Source organism: Mycteria americana, chromosome 3 (genome assembly GCF_035582795.1).
Source record: "Mycteria americana isolate JAX WOST 10 ecotype Jacksonville Zoo and Gardens chromosome 3, USCA_MyAme_1.0, whole genome shotgun sequence".
NCBI classification, from domain to species: domain Eukaryota; kingdom Metazoa; phylum Chordata; class Aves; order Ciconiiformes; family Ciconiidae; genus Mycteria; species Mycteria americana.
This window is the reverse complement of record NC_134367.1, coordinates 36,519,134-36,538,825: the sequence shown is the minus strand read 5'-3', so window position 1 is coordinate 36,538,825 and position 19,692 is coordinate 36,519,134. Positions and strand designations below refer to the sequence as shown.

Below are 19,692 nucleotides of genomic sequence, written 5' to 3'. Positions count from 1 at the left end.
ACAAAATCTTTACTAGAGTAGCTTTAAGCACCATAAACATCTGATAGAAAAGCATTAGGCAGTTCCAGCACAGAAATCCTTTTATCCTTCTCATAACTTAATTTACCCTTATTCATTATACTTTAAATCTTTAAAAGACAAAATGGTAAGAGAGATACAACTGAGATTTCAACATGGAATGTATTTATTTTTTTTATTTATTTTTAGTACAGTATTAGGCAGGAGGTCATTTAAATACTTTAAATAAAGATTTTGGAGAAAAACCCAAAGGATTCAACTAGGTAAAGAAAAACAACCTTATCAGTGGATGAAAGACAAGTATTTAATGACCTTGTGATCCTTGAAGTAGCATTCTCTAGACAACTCATATTCCTGGTCAGGAATATGGTCATGACCTGGTCATACACTTAGTCAGGAATGTACGCTGGCATGGTGATTCTCTTCCTCCCCTTTGTTTTCTGGAGTGTTTCATGCAGAAGATCTCGACTATAATGGAGAACTTCACTGAGAGGCAGGAAGATTTTTTTTCTTAAAAATCAAACACACAGAGCCAAGCCAACATTTTTACCTCATCATTTTGCTTAAAAACCAAATTACATTTTTCTCTATAACCGTAGATCAGAAGGGCATGAGGTAATACTACAATCCTACAGATCAACCTCCTCCCCCCTTTTTTAATTTCCTCTCCAAATCAACCAACAGTATAATTATCTGACACAGTAGATGGGACAACAGAAACAATCAGTAAGCAGTTGAATATTGCCTGACGTAAAAAAACCAAAACAAATCTGAAATGAATTGAAAATTAATTTTGTTGCACAAGAAGATCAGTAAAACTAAAAGCAGATGCTATTTTTGGTGCAGAGAAGAAGAAGAAAAGAAAAAAAAATATCACCCTGATTTTTGGAATGCATCTTCTGCTTGCCTCAGGCATACTGCTGGAGCAATGCAGAGAGGTGGGAACACCTCATTCGAGAACATCCAGCCACCAGTTCCTCTTCCACTATTTCGAAGTCAATTTTATTTTCCTGATAGCTCAGATTTGTTAGTCATTTAGTTAACAAGAATTCCCATAGACCCCATTCTGAAAAATAAATTTTCTTTCTGATGCCAGTCAAGGAAATCCTGACATAATCAAAGGAACAGACTGGAAAAATTCAGTTAACAATTTTATTTATTTTAAGTTCCCCACAAGTACGTTTACACATATATCTACTAAAATATTTACGCATATATATGTGTATATACATACACACGCACACACTTAAGTATTGAGGTTCTTTGCTTACTATGTTCAGTCTCATAAGATCCATTTTTATATATATATATATATATATTCATATATATATATATATATATTCATATATATATATATATATATATATACACATGAACTGAGACTGAATGTGTTAAGTCAGGAATTTAAATCTAGATAGTAATAAATACAGGGTAGGGCACCTCAGCCCTGTCAGTTCAGTGATTTTTCTTCCTTGTATCGCATGAACGATCATAGCTTCTTGCAGTGCTAAGTTTCTGGAGACTGGAAGTTCTGAAACTTTGGTTCCAATTCAGTAACACACTAACCCAGTAATCTAAATTTCATAAGCAGCACCTTTAAAATCATGCAACACTATACAGGTTTGTACACAACTTGCTAGCCAGCAGTCTGATGCACTTTCATCTTCCAGCCAAAAATTACTGCTTCAGTAAAGAATTTGTTTGGGTAAAATGAAAACATTTTCTTGTTTGCAATCACAGGACCAAAAAGTAGAGTGGGTATGCAGTGGACACTGAGATTCCGTGATGCAGTAGATTTACACAGAGTTAATGTACTACTCAAACGTCTCCACATGTATTACAGTAAGGAGTGCATTTACAGCAACAAGCAGACTGTGGCACGCAAGCACAATCTAAGGTCAGCAAGAATGTACACATTGTGAGCTTTCTCTGTGCTACAGAAATGTACCTCTTGAAAGTTATTAATTAAGTACAGTTATGCATTTAAAAACTAAAGTTTCCAAGAGGTTTCAAACTGAGTAAACAGTGAGGAAATTATTTTATAGTGTAAGCAAACTCTGACAATTCATAGAGCAAGTCTTCATTTTTAAATCAGATTGAATAAGTAATTGGACATCAAGCTACTTATATTTTGAATTCCCATAGGAGAGATAATAATTAAGTTTAATTTGTTGAAATAATGGCCAGCATAGTGAAACAATGTTCACATAAGTGAACAAGCAGCATCTGAAAACTGTATGAAAACAATAATTCCCACCCACAAAAACTCCCAAAACAAACTAATAAGGGAACTGTACAAGCTATGAAACTTGACAGAGGAGATTAAGACAAAGCTCAGTGTCTGAATCACTATGATATTCCAGTATACTAAAAATTATAGCCTGGAGAAAAGGAGGCTGATGGGAGACCTTATCGCTCTCCACAACTACCTGAAAGGAGGGTGCAGTGAGGTGGGTGTCAGTCTCTTCTCCCAGGTAACAAACCATAGGACAAGAGGAAATGACCTCAAGTTGCGCCAGGGGCGGTTTAGGTTGGATATTAGGAAATTTTTCTTCACTGAAAGGGTTGTCAAGCATTGGAACAGGCTGCCCAGGGAAGTGGTTGAGTCGCCATCCCTGGAGGTATGTAAAAGACGATTGGATGAGGTGCTTAGGGACATGGTATAGTGGTGGTCTTGGTAGTGTTAGGTTAACAGTTGGGCTTGATGATCTTAAAGGTCTTTTCCAACCTAAACAATTCTATGATTCTCTTCTATGATTCTATTTCATCAGCACATAGGATTAAGATGATGCATTGTGTTATTGGATCAAATTTTTATACAATCTAACAAAAGGTACAGACCTTTTGCATCTTGTTACAATTAAAATAAACAGGATGTCTGAGGCTCAGGTCTCAATATTCAGTTAAATTATACTGCCACCAAAAAGCTGAGTGTATTTCCCTTATGCTATCCTTAATCTCATATGCCTCCAGATATAAGTCTTGGACACTTTTGCATAATATATTGAAATTATACTACCTGGATAAACAAACTGTCCAAGAATTCCTAATGGAAATTTGGTCAGAAACAAAAAGTCTAAAGGAAATTTGTACTTAAAGAGAAAAAAGAAAAAAACTAAGAGAGAAGTGGTATAAGCCCTAATGAGCAGTACATTCTTGAGTACCTCTAATATTATACACTATTGACATATACGAATACTCTTCTCAGAATGTACAGAAAACCATTTCTCTTAAACCAAGACAGAGAATGCATTAAATAGCAATTTATGGGTCCCAAGTTTAGGAGGATTTCCCATCAGTTTCTGAAAAAGTCAGTAAATACAGACACTAAGCAGTTTTCAAATCAGGACATAAAATGCCTCAGATTATATAAAAGTATACTCCAACTTCTCCAGAACAGAAGTCAAAGCTAAGGCCTCACAATTCCAGTTATTAGAAACAGCATATGCTCTTTACTAGGCCTCCACTTGAAGCCAACTATTCAGTGTTTTAAAGAGGAGCTTTTATAAAAAGGTGGTTGCAATGCAGCTCTTTGTAATATGTACCCAAGTATAGACAGATTGCTTAAAAGTGTTAAGAGTTATAACAGAAACTGTTAAAGAAAATGCAACATATAAACAAAATGCAACAAACTACACTGACTGAAATTTCTTCAAGGTCCTCATACCTAGTAAAGTTCACTACACAAATTAAACATCATAAAGTACAAATTAACAAACCACATGATTAATAAAATCTGTTCACTTTATATTAAACATCTCTAATATGATTATAGAATGTTTACGTCCTCTGTTGCACAGAGGAACTCTTCCCTTTGTATCACAGGCAAGGGTTCTCATTTCGAACGCTACTGTGCAAAATGACTATTTATTTCAATAGGTTCTGCAGCATAGCTGTAGCATATGTAGGACGAGCTTGTCTGCTTTCAATTGCATTTTGAAGATACTGGATACCTCCACAGCGCTCCCAAATCTCTTCAAACTGTCTCGGCAAAATTTCAGCACCTCGCTTTCGAGTTAAGCCAGTCTCTTCAAGATTAAGCTCACACATATCCATATCGTCCTTACCTGAAATGGTAAAGGGAAAAAAGAAAAAATCTTTATAAAGCTTTTTACATCATTCAAAGGTCCCAGTAACAAAGATTAGATCTTTGTTAATTAGATTTCCTCTCTCAAGCTCTGGACTTCAGAGCTTATGGGGAAATCAGTCCTTGGACACAGATCCCCCCCCGCTCCCCCCCCCCCAACAGAAAAGGGTATCAGAATAAACTAGTAACAGATGCTGCAACTGACAACATGGTGCTTAAAAAGCGAGCAAAATGGAACAAAGGAAAGAAGCCGAAGAGATCAGCAACTTGATATATTCTCCTGAAATCCACTAAGGGATGACAACTGCATTTGTTTTACACATACTTTCAGTTTTACACAGTTTTACAGTGAACTGCTGTTATTATTTAACTTGTTTAAATGTAGCAAAACGACTAAGAACTCGAGACTTTTGATCAAGTAGCCAGTAATCTTAATCTGTCAGCCTGCCATGCTAAACAAACAGTGTTTACCAAATGGGACTGACACAGGTGTAGCTCACTTGCTATATTTTAATCTTATTTTTAATAGGCAATCCATTGAACGTGGTATTCATGACAGCAATGCTACTTTTAGCTATGGGCTTTGACACTGAACAAGGCAACAGTTGGTACAAGGAATTCTATTAAAAATCATTAGCAGAAAACAAAGGAACTTTTGTTGCTAGTAAAGCATCACTCTGAAGCTAAACAAATTGGTTATGGCCTTTTCCTCAGTCCTCAAGTTAAATACAAAAACTCAAAACACAGAACCGTAAACAGCATTTCTCCACTGTTTTCTCCCCCTTTCATTATCCTCCAGAAAAGGAGGATACATTTCATTACCAGATAAATCTCTACCTATCCATTGCCACATTTAGTTTTTATTTTAAATGTTTAAGATTAAAAAGCCATTCTCCCATCCTAGGCAGCATAAATATGGTAAAAGCATCAGTTTGCTAATAGCACCACACTATGGAAAGACAATATATCATATGCGCAAATTGTTTTCATACAAACTGCTGTAATTTTTCAAAGCTAACTAAAAGCCAATACAATGAGTAGAACTTTCCCAGATAAATTGTGATGTTTTATCTTCATGCTGTCTCCAGTTCAGTGAATAATCTGAGCACACTCAGTAAAAAAAACCATTTACATTTGGATTTCCCAGATTAAACTACATGTACAAGTAAAACACATGACAAGTTACATCTCCAAATGATATTCCGTAACATTTGGCTACCATCAACAGCAGTCCCAAACCCTCAAATTCTGCCCAGACAAGAACTGTTGATGAAAAAAAGAGGCTACAACTTGGGAAACTTGTATCATCAGCCTCCTTTTCTAAAGTAAGTTATCAACTCTGAACCTTTTCAACATTTGAATTTTGCTTTCAACCCGCTACTAACCCGCTACAAGAAGAATGGGTGCCTTGTCAGGATGAAGTTCCATTTGTCGAGCAATCCATGGCCCATCAAAATGTGCATACCACCAACCCTTCTTCTTGTTTTGGGGATCTTTGTATTGGTCCGCAGGACGGATGAAGGGAATGCGGAAGTAACGCTGTTGTCTGTTTATTTCAATCTCTTGTTGTCTGGCTGGTAGCTGGGTTGTCGGGTTCTGTTGAGCTATCATACAAAAAAAACCCCAAAAACCAAGCAAACAGAAAAACAGAAAACAAGAAAGCCTTATTATGACTTGCTTGATTAATCAGCAAAGTAAAAAGAAAAAAAAGAAAAAAACAACAAAACCCAACCAACCAACCAAAAACCCCAAAAACCAAACCAAACCCCCCAAAACCTGAGAGATTCTCTCTGAATACAAGATCATCTGAAGTCTCATCAAACCTAAAAAGCACTCCCATCTCATATAATGTGCATCCTTTTAATCACTACATCTAAAACACTGGTGAGGAAAGGCTCATGTTAACTATTGTATCTATAGGTAATACTAGATTGCTCAGTGGCATCGGGTATGTTTAGACAAAGCAAAGTGAGTAGAATAACACATTCTGCTTTAAATCAATATTTAAGGTAAAACTTCCCATATAAAATTTCTTACCCACCAGAAACATTAATCAGTAACTGCTCAAGTTCAGTCCATCTCTTTGTAAATCAAGGTCACAGTGCAAAGAAGCATTTTCAGTTACAAAAATACAAAGCACCACTTGAAGATTTTTGACAGTCAACAGAGAAGGGTGTGTAATGCTGTTAGAAATGACTGATTTGTTAATAGAAATGCTGACAACAAATACTGCTTATTACAAAGCTGCCACCAAACGTAACTTTCTGCCTAGATTTCTGTGTACTAAACTCCACCATTAGAACTACTCTCTGGCTGCTTTCTTTTTAAAAGAAATTGTTTATTTCAGACCATTAAGATCAACAGACCAAACTTCTAGAGGAGACAGAGTTATATGAAATCTTTTAAAGCTTCATATATATTTTTGGTAAACATTTCCCATGTGCATTTTTGGACTCCCTCAGAGTCCCACACATTTCAGACTTCGGAGGGAAACTTTCTTTCTAATAAAAGCAAATACTCCCTATGTTAACTCATCAACTGATCGACCTTCTTAATGTTATGTATATACTATCATAATCAGTTTTAAATAGTAAATACTATTACAAGCAAGATCCTTTCCTTTAATAACTTCCTCCTGCAAAAGTTTATTACTGATCTTGTTTTAGTAGTTTACAATATCACTGTTACAAATACCCTGTTTAAGAAATTCTGAATCTATGCCATTTCTACAAAAGAAAATTGGTATTAATGGTTCCATGTTTCAGCATAAAGGGAATAATTAAAAGTGAATTCCTTTTTTGTCCATTGTCTATTAAGCAGCAAAGCTAATTTTTGAGCTAAAATTTAATAAAATGAAAAATTACAATCACTTCTAATAATGTATTTTTACAGTTATGAGCAACACTAATAGACTAGCAGCTGCACCTTGAAATTTCTTCCACTTAGATTCAAGCAAAAATAGTTCTTCTAAAAGTGAAGAGCAGAATCTTAAAAAAATTTTATGTACTATACAAATCATACCCCCCAATTTTTTTTCCCATGTCTACATAAACAAAGAGAAGAAAAACAAAACAGATTTTAATAGGTGAATGGTACTTTTATACATCAACTCTGATAAAGCATGTATTTTACAGGGAGACATAGTCTACAGTTTATAGGAAATTAATTCTATCTTCTGCAAATTGTCTGAACACCTATCACAGCAGATCAGTGCTTCAGTATTGTCAAACACTTTTTGCACTGCTAAGGCTTATTTCTACCCCTATGCACACCTAAATCCAAGAGGAAATCTAGAGGACAGGAATGCTAAGCAGCCGGTATAGCCTCTACTTTTCAGTGCTACAGAATTGTAGTTCTTTATTGAAAAGAAACCATCACCTGAACGTTAGTTTGTGTGCTAGGAAAATAGCTATTATATTAAGTTAGTTCCAGAGTTTTGCTACAACAAAAAAACATGTGCAGACAGTAAAAAAAATCTTAGAACAAGCACAGTATTTCTTGGGGGGGGGGGTGGGGGGGGTGGAATAGGAGGTTGCAGCTTCAAATAACCAACATAAAAAGGTTATTTCATTCTCCCTTCCCATGACTGCTCAAAGGGGTAGGATCTCATGAAGATAAGCAGTAAAGTACATTCATAAATTACTGGAGTAACATATAATTACCATCAGTTGAATAACGTTGCCAAATTGTAAAATAGAATTTTTTTGAACAATTAAATTCTATGTATATGTGTAGCAAAACACTGGATTAATTAATGTTAGTATAGAGCTCTCAAGTGTTCCTATTCTTCAAAGTTAACTTAAATAGCCGTCTCCCCACTTACGTGAGTTGCTCAAAAATGGTGCAAAATCTGTGAACAAATATTACACGTTGAACAAAACGTAAGAGTGCTGATCCTTTATAAGTTATAGTTTCATTACCTCAACATTTTTCACCAATGCTGATGATAGACAAATGGAAATTCTAGTTACAAAATAAACACAGATGTTGAGCTAAGTATTTCTATTCATTTTCTGTTCCCTGACATACATAAAATGTCTCCTTTCCTCAAGTTTCATAGATTTCCAACTGCTTCTACTTTCATCAGGATTTAATTTTGAAATTGATTACTTCAATGATTTGCGATGCCTGTCACAAAACCTCAGTTGTATACATGTTAAGCACAGATTGCTGTAACAAATCTGCTAGTTAATTAACATAGTACTTTTAAAGTTTGACATTTCTGCTAGGAAAAAATTTCCAGACCTCTATTAATACCAAATCTGCCTATTCCAATTATAATACACAAACCAGTGTTTAGTTTCTTTACTGAATGTATGAATTTAATTAAAGGACACCTGTAAAATTATATGACATCAGTGAAAAGACAGAAAGAAGAAACTACATCATTTGAAGCACACATCCACTGACACCTGAAAGACTTCTAGCTTAAATATCTAAGAAATCAGAGTTCCTTCTTACTACATTCTCAGATCATTACAATATATAGATGTGAATTGCCCATGTAGTATAATTATTTGCAATAGGAGGAATTACTTCTGACATTAACGAGCGTCTCTAAAGGTCACTATCAATGACTTTCTTCTGAACTGCAATGTTCTAACTTTTCTTCAGAAATATGAAGCCATCTTTCAAGAAGTAAAAAAATGCAATGAAAAACATTGAAAAGAATGCTGTAAACGCCTAACTAAATGTGATGAGATCATGAATATTCCAAGCTTTATTTGCACAAATCCAAAGATTTCCTGCTCTTTGATACTTCCCATCAGCAATACTGTGCATGAATATTTATTTTACCCATTTAGCTCCAGATAGAATTTGCAAGCTCAAATTCAAAGCAACTTACGACTTTGCAGAAGTGCTTCAAATGCCTTTTCCTGCTGTTTCAGTCATAAGCTTTCTTAAGCACTGAAAACCATGTTACTAGGCATGGCCACAAGGACCCATTCTTTGATAACATCTTTTCTAGGGGTCCAGGTTTCACCTGCCATATATCCATACCAAAGTTCCCTGAAAAGCTCAAATTCTCAGGTAATGCTCAAGCAATGCATAACTCAGTAAATGAATCAAGGGGAAGGAGACACCTTTGTATAAGGACTAACACTGAGAGTAGGTAGGGCACCTGTATCCCCTGGGATCTGTATCCCCCAAGTCCCAGGACAATGCCCTAATCCCAGGCTAACGGGACTTTGGGGAGAGCATCTTCTCCCCATCTTCCCTTTCCTCTGCCTCTCCCATTAACTGTGTGGCCAGGAACACAAGGATCATGGAACCAGAAGACAGCAGGAAAGATCTGACTAAATTATTATATCCATTTGCTGTGATGCTGTTCATTTCTTAGATTCCTTTTATAACAGACGATCACTGGACTTGGCAGTGGGGTGCCAGGGAAAGAGTAACAATCCACTCTGTAAATACCACTCCAGAAACTGGGCACCTAATGTTCAAGTCTGGCAGTGCTAAACATGTAACTCCTACACCTTCCTGTTGAATTTAAAAGGCAGTCACTTATTCTCAGTGCATTGCTTTGACAATAAACATCCATCTGCGAAATCATCAGAATGACAGCCTAATAAGAAAGCAGGGACTACGCAGAATTTGTCATCCCATAATCAAAAATTGCAATATCAACACTCACAGAATTTTTAAAGAGAGAATGTAACCTGAAATATATGTCTTACCATAATGTAAATGAGGAAGCTATTAGCACTTTTTGAAAGTACCTACATCTATGTCTGTATATCTGTATCTTATGAAAGAATAAAGGCATGAGAAAAAAAACCCTTATCACCAACACTTTTTTTGTCTGGACCCCAAATGTAATAGCAAATTACATAACAGAGCATGATTCCTTCCAATCTTGTTTTTTATAACACCAAAAAAAAAAAAAATCACATGCTCTATCACACTCTGATAGATGGACTATTTGAGAACTATTTTTAGAATCTCTATTCTATGCTTAATTCTCTGTTCTGAACTGTCACTAACTACTCTCAGAAAGCAACATTTGTAATTGCAGAGGTCAGAACTAGTATGAACAACCTTAAAACCAAAGTCTCAAAAGTCTCAAAATGCAAACCAGTTTCATAAATGGAAAATTATCTTCCTTAGTCTTAAGTAGTACAGCGATGAACATTTAGCAAAAATGCCAGCAACTGCAACACCAAATCAAGAACTATTTTTAACAGATGTGAGTTGGTATGAGAAAAGGTTTTAGGGAGAGCTATTCGGTACATGTATCTGGGTCTCCTGAAAGTATTCTACTTTCTGCAAAGTATTTGCCAGTTACAATCTTTTCAAAATATATACCTTAAACCAATATAAAAATACTCTAAAAACCCCAAGAATTTCCTTCAACCTAGCAAAACCAAAATTCATTCTAGAATGTTTTATTTAGAATACTGTCACCAAAATTATTATAAACAAAAAATTATCTCTCCTCACCATAGTCTGTGACCGATTTGGGAGCACGCTGTTCTGTTTCTGCATTGCGTTTCTTATTCTTGGATTTCCAAGCATGATATACCTTTAGCCTTCTGTGAAACTCTTCTCTGCAAGCCGCCAACAGTTCAATATCTGTCTCGAGGAAGGAAGGGAGGAGTGAGAAAAATCAGAAAAACTATTTATGAAATGCTCTTCTATATTGATAGGTACATAATTTTAGATCAGTTTGCAACACTAATATGTTATAATACAATAAATCCTCATTCTCTGCAGCAACAGGGCCTGTATTTTATGGCCCAGAAAGATCCTTAGAGTGCTATATATCCTTTTCTCCTTTAGAAGAATGGCAGCCCCCAAAGTAGTTGTTCTACTGTGAGATTTGGAGCAGTGAAATGCTACAAATAAAATTTTCATTTTGTTAAATATGTCTGTTGACATTATCACAAACCAAGCAGTACAGAAACAGATAAAATTTCATCGCTGCACTTTATCTCTGCAACTGAAAAAAATCAGCAATTTGACTGCTCAGATCTAGGTTCTTTTTCCACTTTATTAAATATATTTTAATTTTGCTGAATTTCATGATACTAAGAGACTGAATGATTGCAAGGGTTTTTTTATTAGTCACCTAAGATTATCCAAACTGGCTTCACTAGGGATGAACACACATTAGCACCATGTATTACTGCACCACCTATTCAGCTGAAAACATTGCTCCAGTCTTACATATGTAAAAACTATTAATAGAGACACAGTTAGAATTTGGAGCTAACTTTGGGTTTTAAATACAAGTAGACAGAATGGGTTTGTTTCCAATTTCTACATCCAGGGAAAAAATCTGAGTTACCTTAAATCAGAAATTAACCAACTGCTTTCAATCAGAAGCAGGAAGAAACAGAAATATTTAATAAAGGAATAATTCTTATCTGTTTCTATCTTCATACATTGGGGGAAAAGTAATTAATGTCCCAACTGTGAGCTTCCCAAATGAAGTCAGACATTTTGAAAATTAAAGAATAATCTGAACACCTAAGACAGAAAATATTTTATGCTGTGCTTTACATGACATATTTGCTTTTTTGTGATTTGGTTACAGCAAGAAGTGATAGCAAAAAATTTCTTAGAACATGCAAATTCTAGGTAAAGCGTAATAACTATTATTCCCTTTGTGGAAATACATAAAACTGAGACAATTTAATTACGAAATTATAACATGTATTTTATGGCCCAAGCAGTTTAACATCATAAATATATAATCAGTAAAGGAGGTAACAAAGGAAATTCTGTTTCCTCAATATGGAAATAGCTCAGTTCACTGTTCTCTTTAGCGTAATAGAACTTTTTAAAATTAATTTGACATTCATTAAAACCTGAATAAACTCATGAGCAAGTTTTTATCTTTGTCACAGGAAGAAAGTGGCACCTTTCATACAACTACAACTTGACTTCTTTCTCAAATCAGAAAAAAAACCCCAACTTACCACAGGATGTATTGATTGTATCGCGAAGCTCTGCATATTTCCACTTACTGAGATCATGCTTCTTAGTACCAGCAGCAGCTTTCGTGGCTTGAACTGAAGGACCCCTACAATTATTAAAAAAAATATATATGTATTTTTCCAAGTATGAACAGGAATCGTTACAACAGGAGGAACAGATCCCACAACTGACAATGCAGCACACTTATTACAATGAAAATCAGCAGCAGAGGGACTGAATTCAAAGGCAAAGTACCACATTATTTTCAAGATGTTTAAATGATTAAGAAAAAGTGAAAGCATCTTTTACATCCAAAATCATATAATAACCTGATTGGTTGTCTAGAGATTAAAAGGAATTGTCATTAACAGTTAGCACTTATGTGTGAATAGACACATATTCTATTCATGCATACCTCACCCCATGCTGATGTACATTTTTCTTGATACTGGTCAAGATGTAGAATACAGACAACAAAGAGTGGCCATATAAATTTTTAGTTCCATTTGAAAGTCAGACAAGGAAAAATATTTCTGAAGTAGACAAGGAGAAGGGAGAAAAGGCATTTTCTCCTCTGTTTAAAACTGGATTAGGACAAAATCCTTATTCAAAGACTAGAGAAAATATTCCATGTCTTTGACAAAAGTCTAATTTGAGAGAAGAAATCAAATTAATTCTATATTAATTGTATAGTGGCTGTCTGAGAACAGCAATATTTATTCGGGGGGTGGGAGGGGTGGGGGGTGGATCATTAAGAGATACCAAGGAAAAAAAGACCACTCTTAGAAGAAAGGGTATGCGTATAAAAAGACTCATCTAGAAACTGTTTTTCAAAGGCAAAAGGTATTCATCATGTAGGTAGTATGTAGTAAAGTCAACAGCAAATGCAAGTGAGAAATTATTAGTAAAATTCCATCATCTTTAACAGTATGTATAAGGTTATCCATGTAACACATAAACAAACATTACATGTATATGTTTAAAGATAACCCTGAAAAAAAATTTTTTTTTTCCTTAAAAATGGTATGGATAATAAGTGGAACAACTCTCCCTTAGGAATGGCAAACTTCCCATGAATTATTTGGATATAAACTAAGTTCAAAACACTCCAGCATTCAGTGACGATCAGAATACTTTTTAAACACTAAGGAATTCAGGAACAGACACATGATTTTACCAACCTCTGCTAATGCCCATGACTAAGAACATGAGGCAAACGGAATTTATCTTTCAGGATCCGAGAGGATTTGTTCAGAATAAACTAGATCTTTAACAGGGTAGCAAAATACTTGATGCAATATGTCACTTAAAAAAATCACAAGAGAGAAAAACAGAAGAAACCAGCCCTTTTCAGTTAAAGTCTGTTTGTGCAGCAATACCTTTGTGGAACTGTTACATTATTACAGTAAAATAATATTCACTGGATTATAAATAAAGTTTATTTTTCCATAAAGGTCTCATGGGAATATGAAGTTTTATGTTATTTTCCCTTTTTACTTAATAGGTTATAAATACATTTTCTTTGAAAAATTTCTCTATGTAGAGATAGCAGTTCTGAAAGGAGAGATATCGAATGCAATTTATTTTTAAGTTTCATAGAATAAAACAATCTGTTTAACCAAATGTTCTTCTTAATAGCAACTGAACTATCTCTTCAAATGTAATTAAAACTACAGAATCTTACTGTTTATTGCAGCATCAGCTTAATTATGCCTACTCATACTACTAATCTGAGTCAACACACAGCTTCCAGTTATGGTATGTGAGAAGTCTGATATAAAAAATGACTTCTGACTTAATCAGTACATAGCTGAGGGACAGGAGCTTTTCCTCACCCTTAGCACTACTCGTAAGTGTGAAACAAATCATTAGACAGACAGTTTCCTTCAAAATATATATTTTAATTTTTTTTTTTTATCACTGGCATACCTGTAGGACATTAAAGGCTTGCTGCTAAATTTAATTTCCGTTGCCTGGTGTCTAACCTTCTTGAATGTAATTTGACAAATCCTAAGGATTTTCCTTAATTAGCAATACTACCCACCACTCTAAGAGTTTGCTACATAATTTAGAGCAGCAGAACTAGGCTGTAAGATCTCTGGTTAAACTAGTAATCTTTAAGAAAGCTAATCCAATTGAATGGCTTAGCCTTTCCATTACAGTACTACTCTGCAGATCACTCTTCTGTTTTCTACATGACTTTAAGCGTAGCAGTCTGGCAGTAAGAAGAGCATCATACTTGACAATCAGTCTTCGCTGCTCAATCTGACAAAGTTATGTACCATAAACAGTATTTTTAGACTTAAAAAACCAGCCTCAAGTCAAAAACTTCCAGTATATGAAAAGTGAAAAAAATTTAGTTAAACAAGCGTGCAGTAAGAAGTATTGCATTTTGAATTCAACCAAAACACAGAGCCTCTGATTTTGCCCCAAAGTTTTGTGTTTTTGCACATTAAGAATTGGACATTGTCACTGGAACTATGTCAATATATGCAATATAATCTAGCCATCTAAATTCACATGCTAACTTAATTACACACAACATTATTTATTTCTATTCTTAAAATGCCACTGCAAGAAACAAATTTAGTTAACAGCTGTGTTCCCAATTATCAATGCTACAACTAGAAAACCCATCAATCATGCAAGACCAATCATCTTCAGGCTATATATACACAGCATAGTAGCTTCTCTAACAACAGATTTGCTTTTTAAAACTCTTAAGAAATTTTGCTTCTTCTGTGAGCTTCAGAAAATGAATGTCAAAAGGTTATTTTTGTCCTCAAGTTGCACAAAACACTTTCTAATTACTCACTGATATGGAGGACATGATAACAATTTCTTTCAACAGAGAATTAGTATTCTAACACAAACTGGTATGAGACTGTTACAGTAGAATTGTATTCAGATATAAACCTGCATTCTCCTTTCCTCCTGCATTGTGCATAAAATCTTGCATTAGCATTCAAGAAATCTCAGAAGGGGATTTTGTTTAGATGTCTTAAGAAGGGTTTTAATATCCTTTTAACATGGTAATTTTCAAAACTGCTTTTATTTGAAGGGAATTGTAACTAGAATATTTTCTTATTAAAAGCACTAACAGTTACATTAACATTAAATAACTTCATTAACTCTGTATTGAATCTGTAGAAATCCTCCTCCGAAAGATGTGGAGCCTAGTTTTCTATTATCATTACAAGAAAGGTGAAAAGAGAAGAAAGGTGGAGGAACATTATCAAAATTACACAAAATACCAAGGTATGTGAACTATTCTTATTCTTTTTTTTATATAATAAATTAAAATAGCAGAAAAATAATTGCTGGAAAAAAGGTGTTGATAAAGGAAATTTATCTGAAAGAAATAATTTACTTATCTGCTTAGCACTTAAAAAAAACCAAACCCAGATTCCATTATTTTTCATTCCATAATAGTTCAACCCATTTCATGTGTGATTTCTTTTTATAAAATGATTGAATCATTTGGTGATGTCTTCTCACCTACCTAGACAATATTTCTGACATTTCTGTGGCCATTTGTTCCCTATAAGAAAATTGATAAATAAGCATAAACCAAACATATTAATATAAAAACAGCCTTTATAATTGTGATAGTCTCTTGCCAACCAAACTGAAGCTAATGCAAGTGCACAAAAAAAATATGGCTACTTATTTTAAATAATTTCCATTCTCATGTATATATACTGTCCTGATTCTGTAAAGAGCAATAAATCACCCAGGGCAGTGAAAAATGGATTGTATGTGAAAGAGTTTACACTGATTATATAATCATCTTTAAGTAGATATTATTAGGTATATTAGATTATTAACTTGTTTATTAGACATAAGCAAAGTAGTGGATATAAGGTATTACAAACTGATTTAAAGTTTACAGATGCATGCTAATAAAGATTATTATGGGGCATTAGTTAATAAGAGGACAATATCAATTTCCTTTGAATTAATTAGTGTAGGACAGTATCAATTTCCTTTGAATTAATTAGTGTTGCTTTTTTTTCTATTAGAGCATTCAAATGGGAAAAATGCCATACGCAGTCATTTGCAGCTTTGTTCCATTGGCTCTGCAAATAGAAGATATTTATGTTAGATAGACTACTTCCTAGTTACCTTTCTAATAACTGAAGTGGGAAAAGGTGGGTCATAGTATTTCCTGCTCTCTCACATCTTATTTACCATTTTAGGATTATTTTTTTTTTAACTGAGAAACAGGATTATATAGATCTTTTTTCTTCACCTTTCTCATTCAATCATGAGTGTGAAATTATTTTTAAAAAGTTAAATTAAGGTAATCTGGAAAAAATGTACAAGCAAAAACTTCCCCCACCCTTTCTACCCCCCCAACCCATCTTTCAAAATCAAAGATTTTGAGACATGCTACCGATATATTTTATGCCTGGATAAGCATATCACAAGAAATAACGGCAATCTTCATGTAGCTGGTCTCAGAACAGGACAAATAGCTTCTTCATGCAAGCTGTGAAAACACACTGAGTCTAACTGCCATACTGAAGACCCACATGTACAGACATGTAGCATTGAGTATGATACAAATCAGAACTTATTTAGATTGTTCCAACGCAATACACAGAACAGATATACTCACAACACCTTCACTGAGTCTAGCTTATTTTGGTGCTATATACTATACTATGTGTTTCAATAAGCCACGTAAATTAAAAATATGGCACAGTTGAAAACAGGTATCTATTTTTTAACTGATTTTTTACTTAAGTACTAAACACTTCTGTTAATTTACCCCTAGGTGCAGTAAATCCCTTATTCCACATGCTTTCAAATTGTGGATGATAATAAAATTGGATGAAGCTAGGAGAGGTCCAGCATATCCAGCACAGAATAAGCACAAAAATAAAAATGCCGGATCTACTGCCAAAACAAACAACTTTTCTTCTTTGACAGGAGCCAATGAGTATATTTCTCAAAGAAACTACTAATACTTATGAACCTTTAAATATCTAGGAAAACTAATGGTGAATGCAGCAATGTATTGAAGAGAAAAAAAATAAAGTAGAGGCTACCCATTTTCAAATAGGACAACAGGCAAGTATCACATGTTCCTTAAAAATGAGCAAAATACAAGAGTTCCTTCAAAGTGGTACATAAAAATCACCTTGTTCTTACTATTTTCACTCCACAGGTAGCACAGCACAATGGAGAATACCCTTTTATTCATGCCAACTTGTAAACTTGAAACGATTTTTTATGAAATTGTGTGAAAATACTGTAGAACTAGTATACAGCATGAACCCAGTATGGAGTGATACATGCTTTATCTTACTACAGCAAAATTTAGCAGAAAAGGTAAATATACATACATAAAAGTCACAGTGATTTCAGTGTATCATATGATAATATGCAAGTCTTGAATCCAGAAGATGGCAGAATAAAACGTCCTTAGACTCTAGTAAAATTTTAATTTATATCCGTTAAAATAAGTCCTGAGAATTTATGTTTAAATTATTAAATTACATATTTTGTGCAAACCAATAAATAGTTTTCATTTCAGAGAAGAATTCCCACAGTTTCTACCTTTAAGCCAATTCCTGCAGTTATGTGGAAAGCTGCCCTTGGATTTCAGTAGAAGATAGTGGGGTTTGGAGAACATTTTAGTTTGTTTTTAAACAAACCAAAACAAAATCAAATCAAAGGTGAAATTAAAAGAATTTTTGGACATGCTTAAAACTCTTTGAAGTGGACTGCAGAAACAGAAAGAAAAAAATCTGCTAATGAGCTAAAAAGAAATCTCATATAAGCAGAAAAATCTCTCTACTAGTTTTTTCTAGATTTATATATTATCTTGTTCAAGAAAGGATTTACATCGCTATGTTAACTTGTTCAAACCATTCTGCACCTTCCAATCATTCAGAAAAGACTCTTCATTCTCCTACCACTAGTTACACAGTGGAGAGAAACTGGCAGTCATAACTATCACAACAGTTAGTTGATCATCCATTCTGGGACTACGCAAGGAAGACAAATACCAGCATCACCCATGAGCAGTAGGAAACACCGTGGAGATTAGAACTTCACTGACAGAGAAGTTTTTTAATTCTCTGAGCCCCTCTTGTCTAACACCTTCCTTCTTTCATATTTAAGAGAAGTTTGTCAGGTTGCAACACTAGAGGCACTTTGGGTTTACCTTCAAAGTATTGCACCAAAATTCAAACAGGGAAAGTATGAAAATCTCCAGAATGCTGTCTGTGAAGCACTTGGACATCCAACTGAGCACGTTAAAGTCTTATCTGAGACAATACGAGAGCTATTGTATAACTGAGGGCAAAACCACAATAATTTTAGTGGAAGCATCTAAAAACCAGTATTGTAGATGACAAAAAAAAAGTTACCTAGCTATCTCATGTAGGCATACAGTTATTAAAAAAAAAAGTATACATCTAGATAAAATTTGAGTAGCAAAGAGAACACATGTGGGAGCTTGAAATTCCATGGGAACACGGGATTTTCTTACACCCCCTTCTTTCAACAACAAACTGAGTAGACAAGTACTAATGAAGTCACCAATGACATGATCACATTAATAGGTCCCTATATGCAATTTGACCAGTAAGTACCATTTTTACTCGGACTTTATGCCAAATTCTCACCTAAACTTTTCCCAATACTGCTGTGTTCTTGATATGGAAACAGAAAGCCAAGAGCCCTAATTCGCTTTTCACTGAACGCTGATTAACATACAGACCCTTTTAGAAAGTGCCCTGGCTGGGCAGCAAAACTTCATTAAATCATATATGTATCTTGATCATATTTGAACTGGGTAATCTGAAATCAGAACTCTATCAACTGGGGGGGGGAAGCACAAATTGTTTTTCTCCTTAGGAGAACTACATAGAGAGCACATCTTAAAGCTGCTTTCCAGGGAAGAAACAAAGTTAGAAAATACATCAATTAATTACATGTACATTTTCTGGCTATAAAATTTCTGAGGCATCACCCTTTACACATGAAGAGCTCTTGCTTTGCAGGCAGTGTGGATCTGTACACCAAAAGCCAAGCACTTCTTGTGACACATCAGAAAGTTCAAACAAAACAAAACGTTTAAGACAACATTTAATTTTCAAACCCATCTATGTTAAATGTATTCATTCCACTTTAAAAAAAACTTACCAGTCAGGATACAGAAATGACTACTATTTCTGCATTCAAAGAGGGCTTCTTGTTAAAAAAGAACCACACACAAATTCACACTATACTACTGGAACTATCAAGTACCAGAAAGGGTGTATTTTATTACTACTTACCACTGAAGAAATTCAATTCACTACTTTAAATGAGTCATAAAAATCATGATTTAGATTGGTTACCATCCTTGCCAGAACTCAAAAAGAGAAAGAGAACTGCAGTTGTATTCACAAGCACCTACTAAATTACTGAAGTAGCAAGACGCAAAATGGACAAAGTCTTTAAGCAAAAGCAATCTAACAAATTTCACAAGTTAATTTGAAAAATATTCCAATACACTGACTTAAAAGGTCCATTTAATTAACATAAAAATACATAAAACCAACAGGAGCATATTCTCGAAGGGATCAGTATAGTAAGGGGAAAACAAAAAGAAAAAAGGGGGAGGGGGGGGAGGAAGAAGGAAGGAGAAAGAAGGAAGGAGAAAGAAG

At 34.5% G+C, this 19,692-nt stretch overlaps 1 protein-coding gene across 4 annotated transcripts in view; it reads right to left on the bottom strand.

Annotated features, from left to right (window-relative positions):
* Positions 1–1,382: 1,382 nt before the first annotated feature.
* MYO6 (myosin VI) overlaps positions 1,383–19,692 on the bottom strand; it is a 115,522-nt gene continuing 97,212 nt past the window's right edge. For 3 of the 4 annotated variants that reach the window (XM_075498231.1, XM_075498229.1, XM_075498232.1), the window contains exons 29-33: positions 12,031–12,134; positions 10,550–10,681; positions 7,929–7,955; positions 5,491–5,709; positions 1,383–4,085 (exon numbers count right to left, since the gene is read on the bottom strand). In XM_075498231.1, the coding sequence (XP_075354346.1) occupies positions 3,886–4,085; positions 5,491–5,709; positions 7,929–7,955; positions 10,550–10,681; positions 12,031–12,134 (682 nt within the window). In that variant the 3' untranslated portion in view covers positions 1,383–3,885. The remainder of the gene's footprint in view (positions 4,086–5,490; positions 5,710–7,928; positions 7,956–10,549; positions 10,682–12,030; positions 12,135–19,692) is intronic. The other variant, XM_075498230.1, reaches the window with a different exon arrangement.